We start from the raw sequence: 25,857 nt of genomic DNA on the forward strand, positions 1-25,857 counted from the left end.
CAATTGACTATTTACGATGCGAAATTCCGCAAGAAAGCTTTCCTACACACATAATATCGTACATCACGTCTGAAAAGTTCAACACAATATTCCTTGCAATATGTTCGTATGAAAATAAGAACCAGAAACAGTACGTCGAATTTCAGGAGGGGGGGGGGGGGGCGAAAAGAAACATGGATTTTGTTATTTATTTATTTATTTATTTATTTATTTATTAGGCCCTCACCACTCACGCGTGCCAGCGCATTGCTTCCGAGATGTAAGACAGCGCATTGCCGTGTGGCGTTGTAATCTCAAAGGCCATTTGGCGTGCAGCGTACGCTTTGTTTTGCTTTCGGCAGACTACATTATAATCATCTAAACCTCAGCAACGCGAGTTTTTGAAATGGTTTTATTTGTATCACTGTTTCTTTCAAAGGCATAATTTCTTGCGACTCGCACAGATTACGCAACACAGCAGCGAAGAATCTATTTTAAATTTCCGACATACCGTAATCACAACGCAGTAACGACGTAGTGCAGCAGACGACAGCTTCTGTAGCTTGTGCGCCATTGCCACAGCCAGAAACGCTAGCGACTATCGGATTTGGTAGAGTTACTTTGTATATTACAGCGACAGTGGAATTTAGTCTTTATTTGAGCGGCAAAGCATTCTGACAAAATGAGTCAAATAGGCAAGAACCGCCTCGACGAGCGCTCGCAAAAAGCCAGCCAGGATGGACTGTCGCACGATGCTGAAATGACTTCGCGAGTTCAGGTACCGTGAGTAAACAAGCCAAATAAAAGAACATTCCATTAACGCTTATTTTGCTCGTTTTTGTCTTTTTAGGACCCAGCCTCCCGTCCACGAGAACGATCTCCTAAAGTTGGCGGAGACAAGGAGCCCATCGCTGACCTGGAGACGATCTGCGAAGAATTCAGAAAAATTTTAAGCGAGATTGAACAGCAGACTCAGATCGAGGAGCTATACCTGTCCGGCGTACAGGAAACCGTTGGCGCAAAGGTCTGGGCTGCGTTGTAATTAACTTTATTCTCTGCATCGGCGTACGTGCGCGTTATTTGCTGTTTTATAATTGCGACCATATTCTTCGGTCCACCGTCTGTTTAGGTTACTTGAATTCTTGCCAGCTATTCAGGAACTCGCTACATAGCAGTTACATTAACCATACATGCAACTGTTCTTTACAAATCATGAATGCTTCACATTACGTAGACATCATGTACAGTTGAGATTGTCAATTTTTTTTCTTCTCTTGTCTACTTTTTAAGGTGGCAGAGGCGGTGGAGGAGTTCGTAAAGTGCGTGAGACGATACTTCGAGGACAAAAGGAAGACGGTCTTCAAGATCGTATCGGAGACCAACGGCGCCCTGCAGAGAATCGCCGAACACAACAAGATGCGAGACACCATCAAAGAGGCGATGGAGGCGACCTGGAACGCACTCGCGTGAATGCGACATTGTATTACGTTGTCGAATAAGGCAAACGAATAAATGAGTGCTCTTTGTTGTACGCTGGAGAGGTTTGCATGGCCATGCGCGCCGTGTTCGTTTTACTTCACACACACACACACACACACACACACACACACACACACACACACACACACACACACACACACACACACACACACACACACACACACACACACACACACACACACACACACACATATATATATATATATATATATATATTGGCGCGCGACTGCCCGCTCGAGACACTTTGCGTGTATTTGCGGGCATCTTTCACGCTCGGAAAAACACTTTTATGTACGTAGCACGTATACTTGAGCAACAGAAAGCTATATCGGGAGTTTCTGATGTTGCTCTACAATTTTCTCATTGACACTTTTAATCTAATTACTAGATTTGAGAAGTTGATTGATTATTTGAGACTAATTATCTAATTAGGCATCGACTGGCCAGCAGTGCTGTAGGGAACGGCATTTCTGGAACTAGTTCCTTTTGGGAGGAACGGAGGAACGCCACCGTTCCGATAAGGGTTGGTGGAACTGTAACGGTAACTCGTTAGGTTTACGAAGGAATTCGGCAGAGGGAACGGCGATCCTTCTGTAAATGTTCCATGGCACTGAACAGACGCACGCACGTACACAGCACATCATGCAGGGCGGATGGCGGCCGCGCGAGGCCCAATGAATGCAATTTCTTGCGTTGCCAAAGCAACACTTTGCGGTTGTCACATGCCCATGGTGCATTTTTTGGGAGTTCTCAGTTATATTTTTTATGACTATAGGCTTCAAAACTGTCACGGGACGTTCCCTCATACTGCAATACTGAATAAGCATTCATTAGACGCCGATATGTATTGCTCATTTCGATGCGGTTTCTTGTGCAAGAAATTTAATTGTATTGGTACATGCCAGTAACTTTCTGTTTGCACATCCGAAGTGCAGTATCCTGACTGCGCGCCGCATTTGAAGACCGAAGTGGAAAGTGCCATATGCGTTTAACTTGTAATAGACGAGCACCAAAGTTGCAGCTAGACATGTCTGGAGTATGTCCGGTGCTCCCTGAAAAAAATCGTCTAGGAGCGTTTCTTTGAATTCTTTTAAAGCGAAGCTTTATATGGCTAGGCGAAATCGCCTGTCAACAGAAAACTATAATCATCAGTATTGGCTCGAGCGTCGTCGTTTTTTTCCGCAGCTGGCTCGTGGTCGGCGCGAGCTCGTGCCGCGCGTTCGTCGTCTGCTTGCACAGATAGCTGCGTTGCCGCTAATCATTCAAGCCTAGTGAGTGAGTGAAACAACTTTATTGTCGATCCGGCATAAATGGGGGAAGGGGTAGGGGAATTAAAGCGAGACACTAGCGTGCTCGAACGTCCCCGGAGCAGCAACCTACTCGCGTCAAACCCGTGGGGGCGCCGCTTTCGGCCGCTGGCGTTCCAGGATGCTAAGCACGTGCTGGACCACGTTAGGGTGGCTAACCACGTCTCTTTGGTTGCCTGGCTCTCGGCTGTTGATCTTGCTGCTGATGGCAGTTGGCATTGCTTCTTGGTTACCCGGCGGTGGCGCACAGTCCCAGAGGAGGTGCCTCTGGGTGGCGCGCGCCTTCTTGCAGTAGAATTTCACTTCTCCTCTGTCGTCGTAATGGGGAGGCCGCTTTTGCGGGGGTATGAGCCATTCATTGCCTTACGTAACGGACAGATTTAATTTTGAAGCAATTTATTTTCGAAGAATCGCAAGCGGCAATGGCGGGTGGATGCTGTTAACCACGCCACCGAGCAAACTCGAGACATCGAACACAAGCGAGGACGCGGACTGCAGGCATACCATCAGTGGCATCGTTCCCTCCGTCGCAGCCGAACGTGTGTGTAACCTCATAATTGAGAAATACTTTAATGAACCCTCGGGATTAATCCAGGGATAAACACCGGGGCTGCACGTTTCAGCTTCGCTGGTTATCCATGTTCACGGAGTGGAAGGGTCGACGAATATATATATATATATAAATATATATATATATATATATATATATATATATATATATATATATATATATATATATATATTAGATCTCCGGATCATTTGCTGGCGGCGATGTTCAAATTCGTATAATATACGTAGTTCGATGCGAGTTTTAAATTGCTCACTTTATTTCGCCTGAGGATTATCCGGCACTATATTGTAAATAAATAAAAAAATATGTAACGTTAATGTAACGGCACGCGTTACAATGTTCGATGTGCAACTGGAACGCGTTCCTTTCGCATTAAAGGACTTGTAACGGGAACTCGTTTCAAGATTGGGAAGGAACGAGGAACGAGATTTCGTTCCTGTTTGGAGGAACGCGTATGGCCTAGGGAGCCTACATGCAATAAAACAGCGCTTGCATGTAGGCTCCCTAGTATGGCCAGCCAGCCAGCGCCTTGTAACGGCGCGAAGCGACGAGATGCGCACAAACTTCACTGGCCCGAATTCGGTGCTTCCCGGCTTAGCATGACACAGCCCCTGGCCCGAATTCGGTGCTTCCCGGCTTATTTATAGAACGGCATCTAACTTCAAGAACCGACGCCGTCTACTAAGCCACAATACACGTCTGCAAGAATTTGATTTTAAACATGCGCACAAAGGAATGAAAATCATTATTCTCAGACAAACGTGCTGCGCATGAACTATATTCCTCCTTTTTTTGCGCGCTTCGTTCTTTATCTTACGGTGCATGTTGACTACAGCGGCATATCTTATAAAAAAAGACACGTCCGGGTTCACGCGCACTTGCTGTATCCGATAAGCAGGGAAGCTTCCCCCGAGTTAATCGTGACAGGGACGTTATCATACCTGTGAGAAGAGCCTCGCTGACGAAACTTGCGTTTCGAGTGAACTTTGTGCACATGCGCCACTCTTGCTGATCTCGTCGCTTCGCGCCGTTAAAGGGGCCCTGAACCACTTTTTATCGAAGTGGAGAGAGACATTTGAAGTGAAAATAGGCTATTTCAGAATCACTTTGCCGCAAAAAGTACTTCTATGCATTCAGCAGAAGCGGAGTTATCGGCAAACACGGCCTCCGTTGTGCTCCCCTTCATCCTCCAAAGCCCTGCACTGCGAAGGCTGCGGCGGAGACGTCACCGTGGCACGCAGTTTAAATTTCCGATTTGGTGCCTACGCCTCGCTAAACGTAAGCCAAACGCGGCTGTCCTCAGAGAGCCACAGTGCGCTTAGCCACTGGACTCGCGACGGCACCTCGCGGCGGCCGCGGTGTAGCCGACCGCAGCGACCAATAGCAGCCGCGTGTTGGAGTTTGCTTTATAACGAAAAAAATCACACAGAGAAGAGCGAGGATCATGGGGGCTTTTGAAACGAGAGCGTTTGAGAAAAAGGTGAATTCGCGCTACACTTGCGAGCCCCACGTACCGCGTACGACAGCAGAACTTGGCTCAGATGTTCGCAACAGCCGTATGCTACCCGCGGACTATGTGATTTCACCAAGCCCGAGGGGTGGTTCAGGGCCCCTTTAAAGCATGCAAAATTTTCTTTAGTTTTCAGACTGGGTCACACACACAAAAAAAGTTTTATACTATTGAAACAAAACAGCTCAACCTGTAAAACCAGGATCCTGCTGGTGCTGACAATCATTCTTGCATGGGATCCGCAGAATTCTTTTTCTGGAAGAACCAGGCAATACTGCCAAGTGCTTTAATGAAATGTGATGACCCCCCTCTCCCCCCTCCCCACCACCAAAAAAAAAGTTATGGCAAAATTTGCGTACAAGCAAAAGAGAGGTAAGCATAAAATTTCCTTCCGAAGTCAAGAGGAGACCATATGGTTAGCTACAGGGAGATAACCATTACAGATTGGGGAGGGTGTTCAAGATGACATGGCAAGTTCACAAGAGTGTGGGAGCATTGAATTTGAGCGCAGTGCTCTTGGGTTATCCGTAACCTGTGTTTCCAATCAATGTCATCCAAGCAAGCATGTCCATCAATATCAACACAGGCAAGCCAAAACAACAGTTCACTGAAATTGCATATCTGGATTATAGATATACAGGACTACACTAGCAGTACAAAAGAAGTGAAACGAGCCTGTACTACTATGTCACTTTATTACACATCTTTGAAGATGAGGGGGAGAACTACGACACAATTCTTCGCTCCTCGCAAGTTCCACCACCGCCCTAACCGGTGTTCCTGACCCACTGCTGCTACCAGGATATCTCCAGAACTGTTGAAAACAAGGGCATTCACAAACCCTTCCTAGAAAGAAACAGGAGACAATGAGGCCGAATAAGTGAACATATAAAACTAAGTAAAGCTCACCTGATTCTGCAAATCCGAATACTATTTTCAATTGCATATATAGTCAAGCCTCCATATAACAAACACATATATAATGAAGCATAACTCTCACATTTTTTGTGAACGTCAGCATGCAATGAATATATGCTAAAACAAATATTGCATATAGTGAAGGTATTTTCATGTCGAGTGCAACTTCATTACAGCAATATAACAAGGTCCGACAGTATTCAAAGACAGGACAAGCAAGTACCAAGCATGAAAAGGTCTAAAGAAAGAGCAGTATAAATGCACAAAGAACAATTGTTCAGAAGGTCAGCAATGCAGGACCACAGGAAAACACAATCATTACCGCATCTTAAACTTTAAAGCATGTTACCCTCATTCTGTTTCACCAACGTACCACTGGTATGCTTGCGACTTCTTTCAGTTTTTTGCACTCTTCTCCGGAACTCCATAGCTTCACTTCTCCGTTCCAGGAACCTTAAAGAGAGAAACAAAAAGAGTGCTGTACTTGTGAATACCATAAAAACACCTTTACTCACAGAACTGGCTACACTTCTAGCAGCCATTTGCAAGCCCAGGCCCTCATTGTGGCAGTTTCAACAAACACTGCAGCTGCTAATGCCAATAGAAGTATCAAGGAAGAATTTGTATGCATTAGCTAAGCTCGAAGTCATTTTCCAATGGTGACACATGTTTTTTACTTATTAAAAAGACATACGATATACATCAGGGGCTGGCAATGCTACAGTAGAACCCCACTGACACGTTTTTCATGGGACCGTTAAAAAAAACAAAAAACGTAAGAGCTGGGAAACAGGAAAAATTGAGAAATGGGAGTAGTGTTGAACAGCACACAATATTATTTAATTTTTATGTGTGAAAAAAAAAGTCGTAGTTTCGCCCGACAGCTGAAGTATCGATTGCGATAGTAAATTAGTAGACAGCTATACAAAGTAAGAATAATAGTTTTATCGTCCGTATAAACTTGTAAACATTCACTTATTAACTATATTAACAAGCATGGTGTCAGCGCCCACAGGCAAACATGAACACATCACACTCGATGAGCGCGGACACGCACTGTCAAACGCTGACGTGAGGAATTTAAGCGCTGCTGCAGAAGCGAGCGAAGTGACCTTCGCGCTGTTGTCTATCGCTTCAACGCAAACTTAGCGCTGAGAACACACAGCACACACAAAGCTACGAGCCGCCGACGCACCTACACTGCGTAGACTCCTGCCCCCAATGTAGATCGCTTTCAAGATACGGCCTGCGCAACCGCGCACCGCCGCGCAGTACGCAGTTGATGCTAAAGTCCGTTGATGCCAGAGCACGACGCTGCCTGCTATCCCTCCTCCCTCGCCGGTGCCTCGAGCGCAACGGAACAAGGCGCGCTTCCTTCCTGCTTTTCTTTCTTTCGCACGCGAGATTTAGACGCAGTCGTCAGCTCCACTCGCACGCTTTCACTCGCACATACAGCATACAGCGCGCAGCGTTATCGCGCTTGGACTTTATACGGAACATCTATGAGCCAACACCAATTTTAGGGCCGCAACGCGTCATGGACACCATCTTTAGATAGCAAATACAGATCTCAAGGGCCATACTTTTGCTGGCAGAAATCGAAAATATGTCGTAAGTGTCGCCCCCAGCACTTTTGGCGGCCAATGCCATCGTCAAGCAACCAAGCGACATGAAAAGTCAAAATGGCCGCTCGCGCCGGCGCGGGGTGGCAGTTCGCAGCGTATGATGCGGTAACGGTCCCACAGTTGCGACGTAACAGCGGGGTTACCAATGCATTGGGTTCTATGGGAGCTGTGCCGGGACCGGCCGAAAACGACGTAACAGCCGGGAAAACGCTGCACCCTCCCCAACCTAACAGCGAGGTTCTATTGTATAAATAAATTGAGGCTATAAAATGAAGTAACAGCAGAACAAACAAGTACATTACATTTAGTTCGAGAAATAAAATACTGAAGAGAAACACTTGACGTATATAATACTCAACAGCTTGCTTGACCACTAGTGCATTGATTCTGCAGAACATGTGCACCTGTGAGCTAAAAAACACAGACCAAAGGTTTTGCGAAAAAACTGGATTTCTCTGCAACTCGCACATCAAACATGAAACGCAAGTGCAGTGCACAATGTGAAGTTAGGACTGCAGTCTTCAATTTCAGATTACATGCTTAGAATGCGAAACAGCTCTTTTCTTTTACAGAAACCTTGTTGAGTATACTACAGTATAGACCACTTATAACGTAACTGCTTATAGTGCAGGACCGGACATAGTGCGGTCTTTTCAGACTCCCGTTAATTTTCCCATAGCACTCCATGTATACACGTGCAGTTGCGGGAAACGAAATACCGGTTACAGTGTGGCTGCCTGGGAGTACGGAAGTCAGCGGAGACGGCGAACGCTCCCCTCAAACGGGCGCCCCAAGGAGTGCTCGAGGAAGAAAGAGAGATGAAGTGGAGGAGAAGGGCACGTGGTGCGAACGAACAGCCAGTGAGGCTGAAACCAGAATCTGGTTTCAGTCGTGAAATATCATGGCGCGCATAGCGAGCGAGGGCCACGAAACTGCCAACGCCGGCCAACGCTCACTTCACGATAACGGCAGTAAACGAAACTTCAGGGAGCGGGCGGCGCCGGCACAGCACGGCGAAGGGCGCACGCGGAGACCGTAGAATGTGAGGGAGGAGGGCTGCAGGGAAGCGGATTTCGCCTTGGCAACTCGCCACTTCGGTGGCTCCCCTCGCCCTCCCTCGTAGCTCCCTCACTTTCGACTGTTACCGTGCGCGCCCGCCGCCGCTCCAGCCCGCCAGGCGCCAGCTCCCCGAAGTTTCATTTTCTGCCGTTATCGGGAAGCAGGCGTTCGCCGGCGTGGGCAGTTTCGTTGGCCGGCCTGGGACAATGCCACAGCACAGCGTGCAAGGTCAACACCTGACTAGAAAGTAATGGAAGCATAAAGGAGAAAGAAGGGTTCACTTCCATTTTCTACGCGTGGCTACGGTAGCGTGGCTGAGACGTCAGCACGTACACGCGTGTTCCGGCGCAACGCAGAATTGGCGACCTTGCCATTTGACAGAGGGTGAAATTTCTGCCGCGTTTTTTCTTTTTTTTGTTTTGTTCGTGCGCGACTTTGAGGGGTCTCTCCTAAGCTTTTACTCTATGGCGCTGCCAGAGCAATGCCGGTCGGAGGCGCCGCTGCGTGATTTGCTTCGAATTAACGAGATTCGACTGTAAATTGAATGCAAACGTTCTAGCCGCATTCCTCGACTGTCGCATATGCGTGGCGGCTCGGTGCACATGTTTTGCATATGTGTGGGCCTTGAAAATTGTTGCTTTGGTTATAGTGCGGTACCGCTTATAGTGCGGATACTCGCGACTCCGGCGACTTACGTTATAAGCGGTCTACACTGTATTACTAATAGGTGTACTTCAGTATAAATAAAAGTTCTCTATAAATTTGCATTAATCTTGGTGCTTGAGCAAATAAAAGAGTTGCTTTGGACCCACTGCTGCCAGTGGGTACGTACTGCCTTTACAGTGCAAAAAAGAAAATTACGCAGCTTCAATGTACATGTTAGAATTGAAGGAAAAGCAACGCTTTCGTGGAACAGTCAATTAAATTCTATAAAACTTTTCATCTTCTGCACTGCGTTTTGCAGCATAGTGATTATGTGATTGCCCAGAAAGACGTGATCCTGTGACCTAGTTTACTACTGCATTGCCTCCAAGATTGGCCCACTTTACTCAGCGAGAAACAAACTGTGCAGACATGCTAAATCCTGGGAAAGAAGGCACAGCAAGCTTCGCTTTAATAAAGAAATTATGTGCTTGAAGGGGCACACTTGTTGCAGTGAGGATATTCAGGTACTCTTTGTTGTTTCATTGCATAATTCCATAGAGAACAGAGCCTGTCACTGGTACATCTGTATGGTTAGTACATACGAGCCTGTTCGTTATACGAGTGCTGTCCTGTGGGTGAGCTATTCGGCAAGACAGCAGTGGCTGCAGCACCCGGAAAGCTTCCCTTTGAAAAATGAACTTTGGGTTTACCTGAAGCTATCAGGTCTGTGCAACGTAGGGCGGCTACTGCGGTAATCCAGAGTGGGGCTCCATCCTGGGAACCGTGTGCTTGATGAACCACACAAGTTGGCTTCTTCTTTAGAGCAGCCCAAAGGCTGAGTGACCTGCAAGAAAAATAGTAGTAATTACATACCCTTTTATTATATTTTTTAATGCACACCAGCAGCTTTTTTGGAAGGCTAGTGATGCCACACTACTTAAGCATTAGACAGGTAACATTAATTAAACGGTAGTCTATCAATGTCTATGAATAATTTTGGCCACAGAAGCTGTATTCCTCTGCATAGAAAGCAAAAACAGTCTGCATTGGGCACTGAAACAAATGCTCTGAAGTTTACTGACAGTGTAGCCTCTACAGAATCCTTCAGATGTGAAAGCCAGTAGCTAGGAGGTGAATAATGAAAAGACACACCCCACCACACGGCAATGGGAGGCAGCGCTGTCCAGCTCCGACTCGAAGGACCAGCTCAACCTGGTCAACCGAGTGAGAAGGGCAGCTAAGGCCGCTGGACTTCTGGACTAAGGGGACCACCCAATGCAGAGCGGAGGAGCTACCTACGCTCGCGTGCTCTTTTGATTGAAGTTTATTCTCTCTCTCTAATGAGAAAAGTGGCAAACTCTTTGCAGCCTTGAGTCCTTTACTGCAATAAAGAGTTGGAGTTCTTCACTCCCGCTTTTCTCTTTGCTTTTATGTGGGTCCGCTGATATGCTGTGCTGATGAGCAAAAAAGCACAGGAAGTAACTTCTGTTGTTGCTTTCTCTCTTGTACCTATGCCAAATGATTGAATGCCTGTTGTAAACCAGAAACCTATGGTGCTGTCAGTGACTTTTCTTTTTCGTTTGTTGTCAGTGCCCCAAGTCGCTTAAGCAACATCACAGACATCATGGTTTGCACACAAAGGCAACTAAGAAATAAAAGGTTGTCCCAGTGGAAAATTGCCTGCTAATAACTCAGATTTTTCTCACTAAAGAAATACCGAAACACAAGTTACATAGGCACGGTAACCACGGTCAAGGTGAACCTTAGTTACAGCATAGCACCAGTTACGCTTGGGCACACACAAAAAAAGTGGGCAAGTTAGCACTCGGTCGTGCAAAGCTTAGGCACAGTGAAAGTGTCAATCCTCAAGTCTTACTGGCTGCTACAGCTAGGTATTAACTTGGTTTAACTTAACTACGCATGTAGGGAATGTATTCTCGAGCAATCATTTTCGGAGGCACCTTTCCTTTCGCGACATTTCATGTGACTAGCGCTGGACGCGTCGGCGCCTATGAGCGACAGCGTTCCTGGCATGCCACAAACACAGGCAAGAACCGTGTCTGTGTCGGGCAAAGCGAGCGTGCACCTGCGCTGGCGGTTACTTGGCAAAGCGAGGTGACGTCATCGCTACTGCTTCAGCACATGCGCGGCTAGCCAACGCGGGCGGCATCGGCAGCAGCTCTGCGCGTTGCCTCGTTGGTGCTGCTACAATTTGTTTCTATCTCACTCTCATTTTCTCTTTCCCTCTCCCGAGCATTGTGCGTGCCGCGCGCAGGCTCTCCTTCCCTCTCCTTAACGTCCCATGTCAAGGCAACATGCGCACGGCGCGGAGAGGGGGCGAGGCACACACCGCTCCGCAAGGTGGTTGCTAGGCAACGCAGTGACGTCATAGCTTGGTGAGGTTTTGTGACAGCAGGCACCACCTTTTACGGTTAGCTAGAACAGCTTCGCTGTTAAAAATGTTAGCCCACTTATTAAGTTAACTATGGTAAGTGCATGCGTTAATGCAGTTACGCTTTTCTTGTAACTGAGCATAACATAATGGCAGTAGCCACGGCAGAGGATAATTGCACTTAGCATAGCAGTGCACCTGTGTAGTTAGCATTTCTGTGTTAGCATAACGGGTACATATTAAAGACAAATCTACTACCGCATTTTCCGGTGTATAAGTCGAGTTTTTTTCCTGAATTTTTTGTTAGTGCATCTTATAGAACGATGCGTCCTTATACCCCCCCCCCCTAGAAAAACTGCCAGTCAAAATTGGATTGGATGCTATGGCCATGTGAAGCGCACTGGGTTGGCCTCCTCTGGCAGTTACTACGGGTTCTGTGTGCGCTATTATGGTACTGGGTTCTTCTCGTGATCCAGCTGCCGATCGGAAAGGACAGAGCAACAACGCAAGTGGCGGCAGGCTGACCACGAGTCGACCGACCCCGAAGTCGTCGCATCTGAAAGATCTGCTGGGCAAACTATGCAGTTGCTACCAGAGTACAAGCCACCCCCCCCCCCCCCTCCTACTTTCCTCCCTTGTGCGTGATTCGGCTCACCATCACACGCTTTCACTTGCACATACAGCATACGGCGAGCGGGGACGATGTTATCACCCAACGTTACTAGATTAGCTTCAGTTTGAAAGCTGCGCTGCGGCGCGTGTCCCCTTTCCGTCTCCCGCCGCGTGGTGGCGCTAGTCACACGCTCGGCCCGGCTTCGCGGCTCGTCGAAGCACGTTGCGCGAACCGTTGTTGTTGGTGCTGTGGTGGTGCGCTTTGTTCATGTGCTTTGTTCTTCACGTTCGAGTCGTCTGACGTTATAAGTGGCGTTGTATCATGACCAACCGACATGCCGCGTTGTTTCGTAACCGGCTGCAAAAGCGGTTACGATTCTCAAAGATCTGCCGAGAAGCGGCATTTCTTCCGGGCGCCTAGAGATTCTTCACGTCTTCAAGTGTGGCAGCGTGCGATTCCACGACTGGACAAGCAGCTCACAAGCTCTTGCGTTGTGTGCGATCTCCATTTCGAGGACAGTGACTTAGTGAAGGAGTTCGTGCACAACATAAACGGGGACGTTATCATTCCGCGCGACAATTGGGCGCTCAAGGACGACGCTGTTCCCCGTTTGTTCACGAACTGCCCTTCATACCTGTCTAGTGGCCTGAAGCTTTTTGCATCACAGATGACCACAGAGGCTATGCGCGTAACTTTGCTGTCAACACTTGACATCATTGAATACTTGTTTGGCCAGGGTGCTCACTATATTTTGACAGCTAGGCTTAACCAAGATCCTCTAGAGGTGAGTGCAAAAGCTGTTTTTATTCAAGTTCAATAGAACTGACAGATTTCTTTTACTTTTTTCAGCGTCACTTTGGATTAGTGCGCTCATTTGGTGGCGATGAATCACATCCAACAGTCGTCAACTTCACACAAATATTCCGACTTCTGAGTTTGTATACACCGATCAAAACAGCTCTGCGCGGAAGCGTGGAAGGTGCACCAAGTGCTGTGCTTGTTGGTGTTCAAGATACTTTGAGAAGGACGAAAGAAGACGGTAGCTTGAATAAGGCCAAGTTGCGTGATCTGATTGAGGCTAGGATGCGTGACTTAACCACAGGGCCAGGGGACTCCCACCAGCACGAAGACAGCGACCACGTTGACTTCAAAGGAGAAGTAGACGACAGCATCCTGTACTATTTGTCAGGATATGTGGTTCATAAATTCACAAAAACCACCACCTGCTCTTCGTGCATAGGAGACATAAGCTCCACTGAGCCAGTTGTAGGCAAATATGCTTACCTCACTATTTATAGGAGCTTGAAGGAAGGATGTTTGAAACATCCTTCGAGAAAAATGCTGCACTTTGTGAAAATTGTGAACCGCGCCGTTTCACATTTTTTGAGCGGGGATCAAGTTACATCAGACATCTTTTGGTGCTTGATTTGTATTATGCGTAGAACTTTATGTCAGGTGCTGAATAATGACCAGGATGCACTTCTACGCTTGTGAATCACAATTACCGCGCGTTATTGGCCAAGTGGGCGCATATCAGAGTAAGATGTTGGTCCAGACTCCCGAGCAAGCAACGAATACGCGAATGAACGTTTGTGGGAAATGATATCGCTGGCCTTAAACGGGATAACAATTGGCCATTTTTGTGTTGAGCAGTTTAACTGAACGTCAATGCGCAATTATAGCTGAATAGGTAGTCGCAATTACCGCAGATGTGCACATAATGCGAAAAATTATGGACTAGTTAAGGTAATTTAGAGGTCTGTACTTCAATCTTATTGTGTTGCAAACGAAACGCAAAAGCGGGCGGCCGCTGAATTTTAGCAGTGGCAGCCTAGCTTGCATGAGGATCAAATACCGAACATCGCAGCGATCATCCTGGAGTGTCCATATCAATGCTATCGCAATGGATTAACTCGCGCTCGCAAAGTGAAATGCCACTGTGATTTGTCTTTTAAAATCGCTTACCGAACGAACCAGTGCGTCTTATACACCGGTGCGACACATATACATTTTTTTTTGTGAAAAAAAAAAAAAAAAAAAAACTGCCGTTTTAAGGGGGTAAGGTGCGACTATAGCCGCACCATACAAAGGTGCGACTTATAGACTGGGAAATACGGTAATCTATATCTCAGTTTGGTGTTTGTATTAAGAACTTTATTAATTAATTTGTACACAATTACCACGCTTGTCAATATGTCATTTGTCAGGATCAATCATGGTAAATTGTGGTAGAAAAAAATAAGCAGGAACTAATAGCCAAATGCAGTAGCCTCAATAGGAAAAGGTTAATCGTAATGCTGCACCAAAATGAAAGCAAGCAGGGCATTATATAATACACTGGCAGCTGAAAGAAGTGCCTGCTTACCCATCATCAGCTCCGGACACAAAGTGCTGCTCATTGATCATTCTGACACAGTCGACAGAGCAACTGAAAACACAGGAGGGAGAATTGTATTGTGAGAAACGCAACACTAACGCCTGTATGAATGCACACAGACATGCATACAACTGCAGTTAAAACTAAGGCAGCATAACACTTAACAAACGTCTCTTTAAATAAGGGCAATGACTGCCTTAAACGGGCCCTGAAACACTTTTCTAACTAATCATAGAATGACATCACTATTAAATTACGTCGCCTCACGAATCTCCTGCGATAAAGGTTTTTTGAGTCCTTCAAGCACAAGCGAAGTTAGACATAGTTATAGGACCGATCAGCGGCTTTCCTGTTTAATTTCCACCAGCGCGCTGGAAGCTACGCAGGAAAGACGGCAAGGGGGCGCAAGGAAGCAATGCCCCGCTGGCCCTGCAAAAATCTTGAATGCAAGGTGGCTCGTGCAACCTGCAGCAGACGTAGCAACGTGCAAATGTCATGTTTAAACTGGCAGTGCAAAGATGAAATGGTCTTTCTGAGATTGCAGACATATATATTTTTCATTTATTTAACTCAAATGAACAATAACTGTATTACTGAGAATGTTCTCGTGATCATGACATCAGTCAATAGCTGTTGTGGGTCCAGCTGCTTGCGATGACGCTGCATGATGACAAAGATTGGAAATTCCCTGCTGCATGCAGTGAAATAATATTCGGCTCGCATTTTCACAGGAGCCTTGCTGACAGATTGGCAACATTTTCTTACTATGTTCAAAAAGTGTTTCAGGGTGCCTTTAAATGTCCTTTTGTGTTTTAGTACTAGTTCTATGAGCAATACACAGCAGAAAAATTCAGCCAGGATTTCTAACTGGCACAGCATATGTAATACAATACCACATGTCACCTAACACATTGAGCAACATGCAGTGATTCATGTTAATATGCTAAACATCTCAAAGTTGGCTTCAACTTTCTAATAGACCACTCAATTTTACCCCAAATTAAAGAAACTGCTCATGAAAATACCATCCTCAGAAATAGCATCAAGGATCAACCAAAACATGCGCAAGCAACCACATCAAGTTTTTAGAGCAAGGTATTCGAGAAAAGCTATTAAGTCTTGGGGTATATTCCCCAATGAATCTGGAATTCAGAGGTGCAGTGTGATGGTTGCATGGGGTAGTACACTAAACTTTTCACTGCAGAGAATAGATAATCAGTGATTAAAAGATGGTTTTTCTGAGGAACCCACACTCCAAAAATTTTTGCTGTTTGGGGGTACACACGGCGGCAAGTAAAAGGCTCGAAGTAGAGCTGACGAAAAAAAAAAAACTTTTGCTACAATGTTAGATGACTGCAAGTAAAGGAAAGCTGACACACACCTATGACTCTGGTAGACAAGTTGAGACTCCTCTGGGATCTTCCAGACGCGCACCGTGTTGTCCCGACTGCCCGCGGTGACAGCCCGCTCACGGGTATAGCTGTCAATCGCAGTGACTGTGTCCTGGTGGCCAAAACTGAGGAAACAAAAGAGCATCTAAATTTGAATCTCTTGTCTTTTTGAAGCTGCACTGATGCACTGAGAAGCTTATGCATAATGCCTAGCAATGCCAAATGCAGAAATAAATAGGGACATGTTGAGCAGTTGTTTATTAAAGAGGCTGGAACCACCAAGTGGAAACCACCCAATGGATGCCTCATTCATGGAGTCACGATCTGCTGTTGCAACAGCCCCCTCCCCAAATTGGTAGGGCCAGAAAAAAAAAAAAAATTAAATGATGGGGTTTAAAGTAAAAGTGTACAGCGAGTTATGAGGGACAGAAGCTCCGGATTATTTTGACCATCTGGAGTTGACGTGCACCTAAAGCGCAATACGTGTGTTTTTGAATTCTTCCCTCATCAGGAATGTGGCGACTGTGGCCAGGAATTGAACCCACAACTTTGTGGTCAGCAGCAGAATACCATAGCCGCTGAGTTGTGGTGGCGGGTAGGCCAAGAGCAAGTAACACATGGAGAAAACCAGAGCTGCATTGCACCAGAAGTGTGAGGTGCGGCTAGTGTGGTCGATGTTCTCCTTTGCAAAGAAAGAACTGCAGCGAAACAGCAGACAATGAATAAACACATGCACAGCAGGCACTTCACTTGCAATATTTTTATCTTGTTTCAAAGCATACATTACTGAGCCTATTCTTACTATGCCATACATTCTCATGTTTTTATGCTTTGTGTTATTACATCGATTACAATAAAAAAGATTAGTTGCAATGGAAGTGCCTGTCCTGTATGTTCATTGACTGCTGTTGGTCTGTTGCACTTCTTTCCCCCCAGAACCAGAACCGCAGCTCTTATTTTCAATGAACTCATGTGCTGTCTCCGCTTACAGTGTCTCCACATAGGCCATCTCGTCCAGGTTCCAGACCTTCACAGAGCGGTCGGCTGAGCAACTGTACAGCTGGTGGCTTCCAGTTCGAAAAGCAAGGCCCTGCATGAAATGAATACCTGATGATTCAGTTTATTCTGTAATGGGCTCCCAAGTTAATACAGCTTGCATGGTTGGTACACAGCGATTAGTCACATAAAATACAGAATGTGATGAAAATGACTGAGTAATGGAGAGAACTGCTAACAGATATTGCAACTGAAGAGCAAGGAAAAGAATGAGGTTCCAGGAAGTGTGATATTAAAATGACAACAAAAAAAGAAATGGAAAGGTGCCACAAAACAGGGGTGAAAGTGACTGCAATACCTTTGTAAGTGCATTAGAGAGCATGTTTATGTACATACCATAACTGGACCTCTGTGACCCTGGAACATGTGGATTCGTTGCATCGTGGTTGGGTTCCAAATAAATATAACCTTGAGTTGACAGCCACTTGCCTGCAGATAAAGTTAATGGATGAGTGCTGGATACACATTCAGCTGCCCTCAGAGAAAACAAGCCACTGTTCAAAATAATCCGTCTTTAACAGAGCCTAAATGTGCTATAGTAGACAAAAAAAGCTGAAGCGTTATAGAACACATTCATTTGTTTCCGATTTCACCAATATGTGTAATGTTGACATGACTTTGCCTTGTGCGCTTTATGTGAGGCCTGAACCATCTTTGGCAACCAGATAAGTAACAGTGAAAGATAGCCTTCTTCAGTTTTTATTTATGAAACGTGTCCTACTTTGCAATTTCTTGTTCACATTTTAATTGTCCATGATAATACATGTGTAGTTGGAACAGTATACACTGTAGAAGTTCCAAAGCGCATTGAACTGCTATATATCAGCGTCATGTTATCACTGGCTCAATTAATACAACACTGATTTTGAAAAACAATGAATGCTGCCCTGCTTTTGCCAGGGTGGTGCCTATGGCTCCTGCATGATGACATTACAATCATCATCATCATCATCATTTATTGGACCCTTAAAGGCCCCTTGAGGGGCATAACATAAGGGGGGGGGGGGGGGGCGTACAGCAGTAAAAAACAAAAGAAAGCATGATCAGAGTGAAGGGAAATGACAATTTGCATGGAGGTGATATCACAGAAAATGTAAGTACACAGAATGCTCGAAAAGTAACAAACTTATTACCTAATGTGCAGTCATATTGTAAGCGGCTGCTCACTACATGTAGACCAGTAAAGGTGGTGTCCAAAATGCATGTAACATCTTGTCATCTAAGCTTCGGCGTCTGTTGTCACACAACAATGCACTGTTAAGCTGATACTGAAAGGTGTATTAGAGTATCCAATTCATGCAATTAACACTCTAATAAAGTATAATGAACTTGAGCTCTTACAGTCATTGAAGCTCGTGTTCAGTAAGATGTGTGGTAAAAGTGAAGTCCAACAAAAGTACAACCTTTAGGATTACGGCACAACTTGTCCTTGCAGTAGTAAAACACCAAATTTTCAAAGGCTATTCATAACCTGATGTACACTGTTGCAGTGTTACGAAGTCAGACAATAAAAACATAATGCTTACACATCACTTCTAGAAATGATTTACTACTGTGAGAGAGACATTGCGCCAACCAGAGAACCATTCTTACAATTATTCCCTCCCTTTGATGGTATGCAACGATTGATTTCACTACCTCTAAAATAGTTGTTCATTGAAGAAAGCTGGTGGCTTCTGACATAACATTTAGGGAAATGAACATGCTCTGCAGATGCAATACTAGATATGCTACAGGTTGCTTCCATCCCACTGCTGAAGGCCATATATTCTATTCACCAAGTATAACAACCAAGACTCTACAGCCAATAAAGAAAATAGTACTTCGAATAAAAAAAAAAAAAAAAGGAAACTGTACAGCATAAAAATGGCACAAATGAAGTAACATTACAAAAGTTTTCAGAAATATGGGAGTGTTTTTTCCATGCTCTGAAGAGAGCACTCATAACAGCTGGGAAGTGAAATTGCACTTGCTTACATGTAATTGCACATGTATGTAGTAAACCACTCTTGTGTGGCCATGGCAGCAAATAATAAACAAGAGCTAAGGTTGACACGTTCAAAAGAAACACTCATTACGCAAAACACACAAATACTGAGCCTTTTAGTTAGTGCTCAGTAAATGGCACTGAAAAAAAATTGAATCCCCCATCAATAGTTGCGGTCATTCTCACAGGCAAACAAACTTCAGTTCCCATCTAATGAAATAATCAAAGCTAAGACGGCAGTATACAATTTCACATGGTTGAGTTTGTTAAATAAAGCTGTTTAAAATTAACTGACCAGGTATGTGCCATCCGAAGAAATGGAAATGGCCAGGACATGGCCTCCATGTCCAGACTTTGGATCTTGGTTTTTCTTGGCACCTGGTACGGTGAAGAGCTTCTTGCCCATCTTTGCGCACCCTGCGTTTAGAGAAAACAGAGACTTAGAATAATCACACCATACTCCAGGTGAACCTATGTGGTGCAGTGCGTAGCACGACGAGGACGAACCATCACCCTTCCAGGTGAACACTTACATTTGATTATGCTACAGTCTTTGGAGCCACTGAAGATGTGCTGGCCATCGTGCGAGACTGTCACACATGTTACGGACAGCTTGTGCCCTTTAAGGGTCAAAATGCGCTCCTTGTCCACAGCTTGCACCTAAAGGCAAACAGTATGAATTGCGCATGTAAGGCATGCTTAATGAGAGCTTTTCACGTTACGAGGCTGCAAAATTTTAACCAGCTGATAACAACCATTTGCACTCACCTTCTCTGCTATCTTTTTGTGAAGTTGCCCGCTTTGTTCTAGCTGTTAAAAAAAAAAAAAAAAAAAAAAAAAACCAAGGCAAATGACAGTGAAGAAAAAAGTGTAGCCTGAAATCGGCAATACTTAACGTATCCAATAGTAAATGAAGGGCAGCTACTTACTAAGTCAGTACGCAGTCGATGAGATACAACAGAGCGGTCTATTTCTTCGGCATCAAGCTTTTCTCGCTCTAAAGAAACAAACGTTATCAACTGCCACAATCCCGTCACTTAAAACACGCCATGAAAGGCCAAAATAAAGCGTCACCCACTTACCCTGCTTCTCAATTTCGGCGAGGTACTTTTTTGCTAGCCTTAGCTTTTTCTCTTGCTCAGTTTCAAGCTCTTCCTCGTCCTCCGAGGCGTGATGACGGCCGAGAACGATGTCATTTCTAGCAAAATATCATCAGGTCACAGGTAAGACAAAACACAAGCAAGACAACCATACATCTATAAAGATAAATCAAGCTGTACACGGTAATCTGCCGCAGTGGACACTTGAAAGTGCTTCCTCGTGGCGCCAGGACAATTTTCACTTACTCTGCTTCCGATTCACTCGACACAATTTCATCAGCACGTTTGCCCTTGGAGAGTACTCTGCTCTTTTTGCTGGCATGGTTTGCTTTCGCCGAACTTCCAGCGCGTTTCTGGATCGAGAAAAATAACCGGTCAAACAGAACTTCACATCACGACTGTCAAATGACTGACTGAAGCTCGTCTAACCCACTTACCTTCCGGTCTTTCAAGCGTGGCTGAGACCGACTCCCCCCTCCTGCATTTCTTATGAAGAACGACATAACTGCCTGCGGTTATTATCTCACTTCTCAAAAGCACTGCGACGTTTTGCTATGCAACAGCAGCAGACATCGCACCACGCAACGGCGTGCTTGGCAGCGTGCGTATGAGACAACTTGCTAGACGCTAGCCAATGTGCAAGCCACCGCAGGAGGTGATAATGATGATGATAGTTTTGGCGGCTGTTTTAACCGCAAAGCGGACGGTGGTTTTCTCGCAGGACACTTGTGCAAATATATGCGCGCAAAAATTAGTGCACGACAGTGTGTCTCGTGGACTTAGGAAATGAGGCGAGTGGTATTTCGCCTGCAATTCAGTGTCGGCTGGCTGCGAGTGCTCTGTCAACAAGTGTTAGCTCAAATATGGCTCAAATTATCAAATAAAGTGCCATAGCTCAAATCACGGTGCCTGAAAATCTGAAGCATTGTACTATTTTACATTGTTAGTATGTTAGTCTGTTTCGAACCAGCGACGCCTCTGCCACGCGACACGTAGGTGCTTCGAAATACGTATATTCTAGGCACTGTACCTTCTGTAACAGCTCACTTAGCAAGGCCTTTTGTAATACATGGATTTCTGGTTTTCCACGGTGAAGAGACACGGTTGTCTGTGCACATGTCTGCACTATAGGATAGTAGTATAGCAAGCAGGGAGTGGGGGGATGCATGCGTACTGCATTAAAAATGACTGACGGAGCACAGCGGGTAATAATTTATAAACATACCAAGCTTAATGCGAAGCAGCGGACACTAATTTATAAACATACCAAGCTTAATGCGAAGCAGCGGACACAATTTACAAGAAAAATATACAGCACATGACTTTGAGCGCACACACACAAACACGTACACAGGGGCTACGCGGCGGCGGCCGCCTCTCGCCTCGACACCAAGGCGAGGAAACGCACACAAGACAGTCTCACGAGACAATACACCAGCGTCACAGTCAGGTTGGCGAGAAGCACGAACACATTGACCACAGCGTTGAACAATTCAACCGCCTGTTTGCGCAGCTTTCGCACGTCGGGAGACGCAATTTCCGGGAGGCCCTTCTTGCAGTCGGCAGCCGTGGCCAGAGCGGCGCTAGAACACGACAGCGGCGCCGCGCACGCATTCTTCGGAGACGTGGGCGTGGGGGCCGAGGCACTGGCCTTGGGCGATGACAGCCTGGATGACGTGAGCTTGCATCGCGAAGGCCTGACCGTCCTGTCCCCGGAGCGAGTTTGTCCGAGCGCGGTGCTGGGCATTGGGATGCGCCTTATCGGGCTGCAGCGCCTGGACGTTGTCGGTGCCGTACGTGGGTGAACCGCCGATGTAGGATGCTCGAGGCTACGCTTCCGCGCTGGAATTGCAGGAAGTGGTGACCACCAGATCGATTAAGACAGGCAAGCGGATAACCATTTTGAAGTAGTACGGCCACATATTTTCGCAGTTTTACAAATTCTACCAAGCGCTTGTCGCAGTAAAAGGATGACACATAGTAGAGCGAGAGAGAGAGAGAGAAGAGAGGAAAGGCAGAGAGGTTAACCCGACGCACGTCCGGTTTGCTACCCTTCACTGGGGAAAGGGAGTATAGGGATGAAAAGAGAGAGAAAGAAATAGAGAGAGCGCAGTTTCGCGCACATTTGAAACTTCGCACGAAGTCTACAGACGGTCGCCAAGAGCTGTCGACTTGAGGTAGTGCAAAAAGGCTTTCGTGGCTTTCTGGACCATCGACGCATACGGCCAAGAAGCCAACAAAGACCTTGTCCTTGATGTCCTTGTTTGTTGGCATTTTATGAGATGATTAATAAAAATTCATAAATATATAGTTAGCCAGAGCAGTGCGCAGAGCTTTTAATGTGTGGAGGGGGGTATTGTTCAAGCCCTCCCCCTTATCCATTTTTTCTTTCACATATCGCGAACGTTCAACGAGATATGAAAACTAGTATGAAATATAATATTTATTATTTATTCGAAAATCTCATATCTTGACCACTTAATTCTACGTTGTCATGCACTGGGCTGTTCTGCAATGTGCACGTGTTTGGTCCTCAGCCATATGACCTCAGCTTGCCTCAACCATGCTCCAGGCACTAAACCCACAAGTTATTGAGGGTTGCGCTGTCAAAAATGTGTAGATTCTTTTTCATAACTCTGCTTAGCAAAAAGAGACCGAAAAGAGTCACATCTTCTTAGCAACAGAAAATAACCACCACACAAATCTTGCATTGTCATTTTCAAGCACTAGGCATTAACAACCCGGAATGCTAACATGGATAATCTGAATAAAGGTTCTACTGCTTAGACATCCCGCCCTCACCCATTAAAAACAAAAGCTCTTATGACCAATGCTGAATTATTTAAAGAAGCACAGCCGCTAGACATTGCAGTGCTCTGCTCGGAAAAAAAAAAAAAAAAGCAAGAACGGCCATTTAAGACGCTCACGAGTCGTGGAACTGTGCAGTGTGCATTCGATTTGACAGTCAAAGGGAGATCACTGATTATCTAATAGCTTTCTTTGGCTCTTTCACCCGTTTTCATGGTGGTGGGTGGTCGGACTTCCACCGCCGATATAAAGCCGCCGATAAAGGGGCACGTTCTCTCGCACAAACGAGTTACGAGGTGCGTTAAATAGATCGGCTTATACATTGTGTTTCTTTATTTCGAACGGTGTTTTAAAACCTATACGAACCTTGCTCGAATTGCGTCACTGCAAGCGAATAGCTTGCCCAGGTGGACATTATTCAACAGAGAAATGAAAGCAGACCATTCACTAATTAAAGTAATAAGATTAATCAACTTCTTGGTTTTAAAAATTGACGGCACACGTTAATATTCAAGAAATTGAAGGGAATTGTCATAAAAATGTACTTACAATGTTATATACATTTCAAGATCGCCACGTAGGCCGACGTAACAGGCGTCAAATTATTCGTTCAATTTACCCGGTTCCGCACGCGCCAGCGCGACTCCCCGTCCAACCCTTTTGTGACGTAGAAGTGTGGCGTAAAACGAAGCAGCCGTAGCACTTCCGTCTTCCCGCGAGTTGGTTTTGATCGGTGGTTTGCGCAACTCGTGATTGGACGCATAGATATCACGTCTGCAGCAGGGCCTCATTGCTCGGTATGGCGAATCACAGGTCTAGATTCGAGGCTTTGAATGTGCCCTTCGGACACTAAAGTGTTATAATAGCACCTCACCTATCCTCATCCTGTTGTCTATCCGCCCCCTGCTGTCTATGCGCACCATGCTGTCTATCCTCATATCCCTGTTTTTCTCCTCTCCCCCTTTTCTCGCAGCAGAGTAGCAGGATAGTGAAGTGTCACCCGAGGCCGACCTTTCTGCCTTTCCTCATTAAATTATCTATCTCTTTCTATTCGTATGTCGGATCGCACTCGGAACCGTACACCATTCGTCCCGCGCTCCACCGCAAACGGATTACGAGCAACATGCAATTGGAGGCGCCTTTGACGTACCCGCGGCCGCATCTAGACCCAGTTTCGGTCGGGAAGGCTGCTTGGCTGCGCTGGCTACCGTCGGTGCGTGCGAATTTGGCTTGCGACGGGCTTCGGGGGCCGGCGCGTCCGCAGTCTCCTGCCGTTGTTGATGCAGCGCCGTCGAGGACGGCGTGGCAGCGGCTGCAGGCGGCTTGTCGCCGCCGACGATCCACAGCGTGTGCAGCAGAGCCATGGCGGCACGCACGGCTTGGTACAGCTGCTGCACGAACTCCTCGCAGAGCGCCATGGCCCAGCGGCCGACCGTGGGCGGCCCTTCCCCGTCGCCCAGCAACACCGGGGCACGCAGGAGCAGGGCGGCCCCGCGGCGACCGACGTCGCCGCCGCGCTGGAACGCTTGCACCGGCCCCGTTGCCCGGCGAGCGGCCATGATCGTGAACGGGTCCCGCTGCTTCGTCTGCCTCGACCTCGCTCACTAGAGCTGTACGCGCTCTGCTATATACGTGTCCTGGGCGATGACTGCACGCAGTCGTAATTGTTGGGAGGAACTCGGAATAGCCGGAAAATTGGAAGGCAGGAGCGAGGTAGAGCAGAAACTTTATTTATGCGTTGTGTCCAACGTTCATATCGAACCATAGCGGCAGGTGTAGTGGGGCGCTGACATCTGCAGTGCTAGGTGGCAAATAAGGTGAAGTGGCTAGACTTGAGTAATAATCTTTCTAACCACATCATATTCTTGGACTGGGAGGCGTACAGGCAGTACCCCCCACCCGAAAGCGGTATAACGGACATAGCGGAATGGATGAAGCACCTCCGAGACGCCCACATCCAAACCACCAAAACCATCCAGCGCACGGTCGAGACACCCGAAGTCGACCGCCGGCTTTTACACCTGTGGGAAGCCCGTGAGGGCCTCCTCAAACGGTGGAAGCGACAGCGGTTAAACCGGAAACTCCGTCTACGAATCGCTCAAATAACAGAAGAAGCCAGAGATTACGCGACCGAGCTGACGCAGCAAAATTGGGTCCAGTTTTGCACCTCGCTCAAAGGTACCCTGAGTACGGCGAAGACGTGGGCCATCCTGCGTTGCCTGATCGAGCCCGACAAGGCCAAAGCGACAACCAGTCGGACACTTCAAGAAATCGCTCACAAATTCCCCGGGAATGACCAGGATCTGATTGACACCCTAAAAACCAGATACCTGGGTAACGACCCCATACGACCCTGCCTCCTAAAATACGAAGGGGAACCAAGACCTGAACTGGACGCTCCGATCACGGAGGAAGAGGTGTATGCCGCGGCACGAGCCTCACAGCGCAACACTGCTCCCGGGGCTGACAAAATCACCAATGCCATGATTAGAAACCTGAGCCCGAAGCACATCCTGGACTTGACCGAATACCTAAACGAGGAACTCTGGAGCAAGGGCCACGTACCGAACGAGTGGAAACACGCGGAAGTCGTGACCATTCCCAAGCCAGGCAAGAAGCCCGCGATCGACGCCCTACGTCCCATCTCGCTGACTTCGTGCCTCGGCAAGCTGTACGAGAGGGTCATCGGAGCTCGCCTCCAACACTACATAGAGGACGGTGACCTCTTCCCGCACACCATGCTTGGCTTCAGGCCGGGACTTTCTGCGCAAGATGCTTTCCTAATCCTGAAGGAAGAAGTTCTCAAGGGCATCCCGAAGGGAGGAGAACACCTCCTGCTCGCACTCGACCTGAAAGGGGCCTTCGATAACATCTCTCACGAGGCCATTCTCAAGGGACTGAACGACATCAGCTGCGGAGAGCGCATCTTTAATTACGTCAAATCGTTCCTGACGGGCCGGACGGCAACCATCGGAATAGGCCAGACTCGATCGGATACGATCGACGTGCCGAACAAAGG

At 46.7% G+C, this 25,857-nt stretch overlaps 3 protein-coding genes across 4 annotated transcripts; 1 reads left to right on the forward strand and 2 right to left on the reverse strand.

Annotated features, from left to right (window-relative positions):
• The first annotated feature begins 325 nt into the window (after positions 1-325).
• LOC119462630 (uncharacterized) lies at positions 326-1,496 on the forward strand. 2 transcript variants are annotated; one of them, XR_007468365.1, is made up of 3 exons: positions 326-762; positions 830-1,003; positions 1,270-1,496. XR_007468365.1 is itself a non-coding variant. In XM_037723956.2 (3 exons), the coding sequence occupies exons 1-3, from the start codon at positions 662-664 to the stop codon at positions 1,447-1,449; spliced, it is 450 nt and encodes a 149-aa protein (XP_037579884.1). In that variant the 5' UTR covers positions 330-661; the 3' UTR covers positions 1,450-1,496. The 2 variants fall into 2 exon arrangements, 1 of the variants encoding a protein (XP_037579884.1); XM_037723956.2 differs by having other exon boundaries at positions 330-757.
• A 4,049-nt stretch (positions 1,497-5,545) lies between these two features.
• On the reverse strand, positions 5,546-20,644 carry LOC119460927 (U3 small nucleolar RNA-interacting protein 2). The gene is made up of 14 exons (XM_037722065.2): positions 20,468-20,644; positions 20,277-20,383; positions 20,013-20,128; positions 19,860-19,927; positions 19,699-19,740; positions 19,464-19,590; positions 19,226-19,347; positions 17,280-17,372; positions 16,877-16,977; positions 15,878-16,012; positions 14,485-14,547; positions 9,825-9,958; positions 6,159-6,238; positions 5,546-5,713 (listed from the first exon to the last, which is right to left on the reverse strand). The coding sequence occupies exons 1-14, from the start codon at positions 20,531-20,533 to the stop codon at positions 5,564-5,566; spliced, it is 1,404 nt and encodes a 467-aa protein (XP_037577993.1). The 5' UTR covers positions 20,534-20,644; the 3' UTR covers positions 5,546-5,563.
• A 606-nt stretch (positions 20,645-21,250) lies between these two features.
• Positions 21,251-24,401, reverse strand: LOC125947568 (uncharacterized). The gene is made up of 2 exons (XM_049672583.1): positions 23,989-24,401; positions 21,251-21,872 (listed from the first exon to the last, which is right to left on the reverse strand). Exons 1-2 carry the CDS (start codon positions 24,395-24,397, stop codon positions 21,388-21,390), a joined length of 894 nt encoding a protein of 297 aa, XP_049528540.1. The 5' UTR covers positions 24,398-24,401; the 3' UTR covers positions 21,251-21,387.
• Positions 24,402-25,857: the final 1,456 nt, after the last annotated feature.

This window comes from Dermacentor silvarum, chromosome 8, assembly GCF_013339745.2.
Source record: "Dermacentor silvarum isolate Dsil-2018 chromosome 8, BIME_Dsil_1.4, whole genome shotgun sequence".
NCBI classification, from domain to species: domain Eukaryota; kingdom Metazoa; phylum Arthropoda; class Arachnida; order Ixodida; family Ixodidae; genus Dermacentor; species Dermacentor silvarum.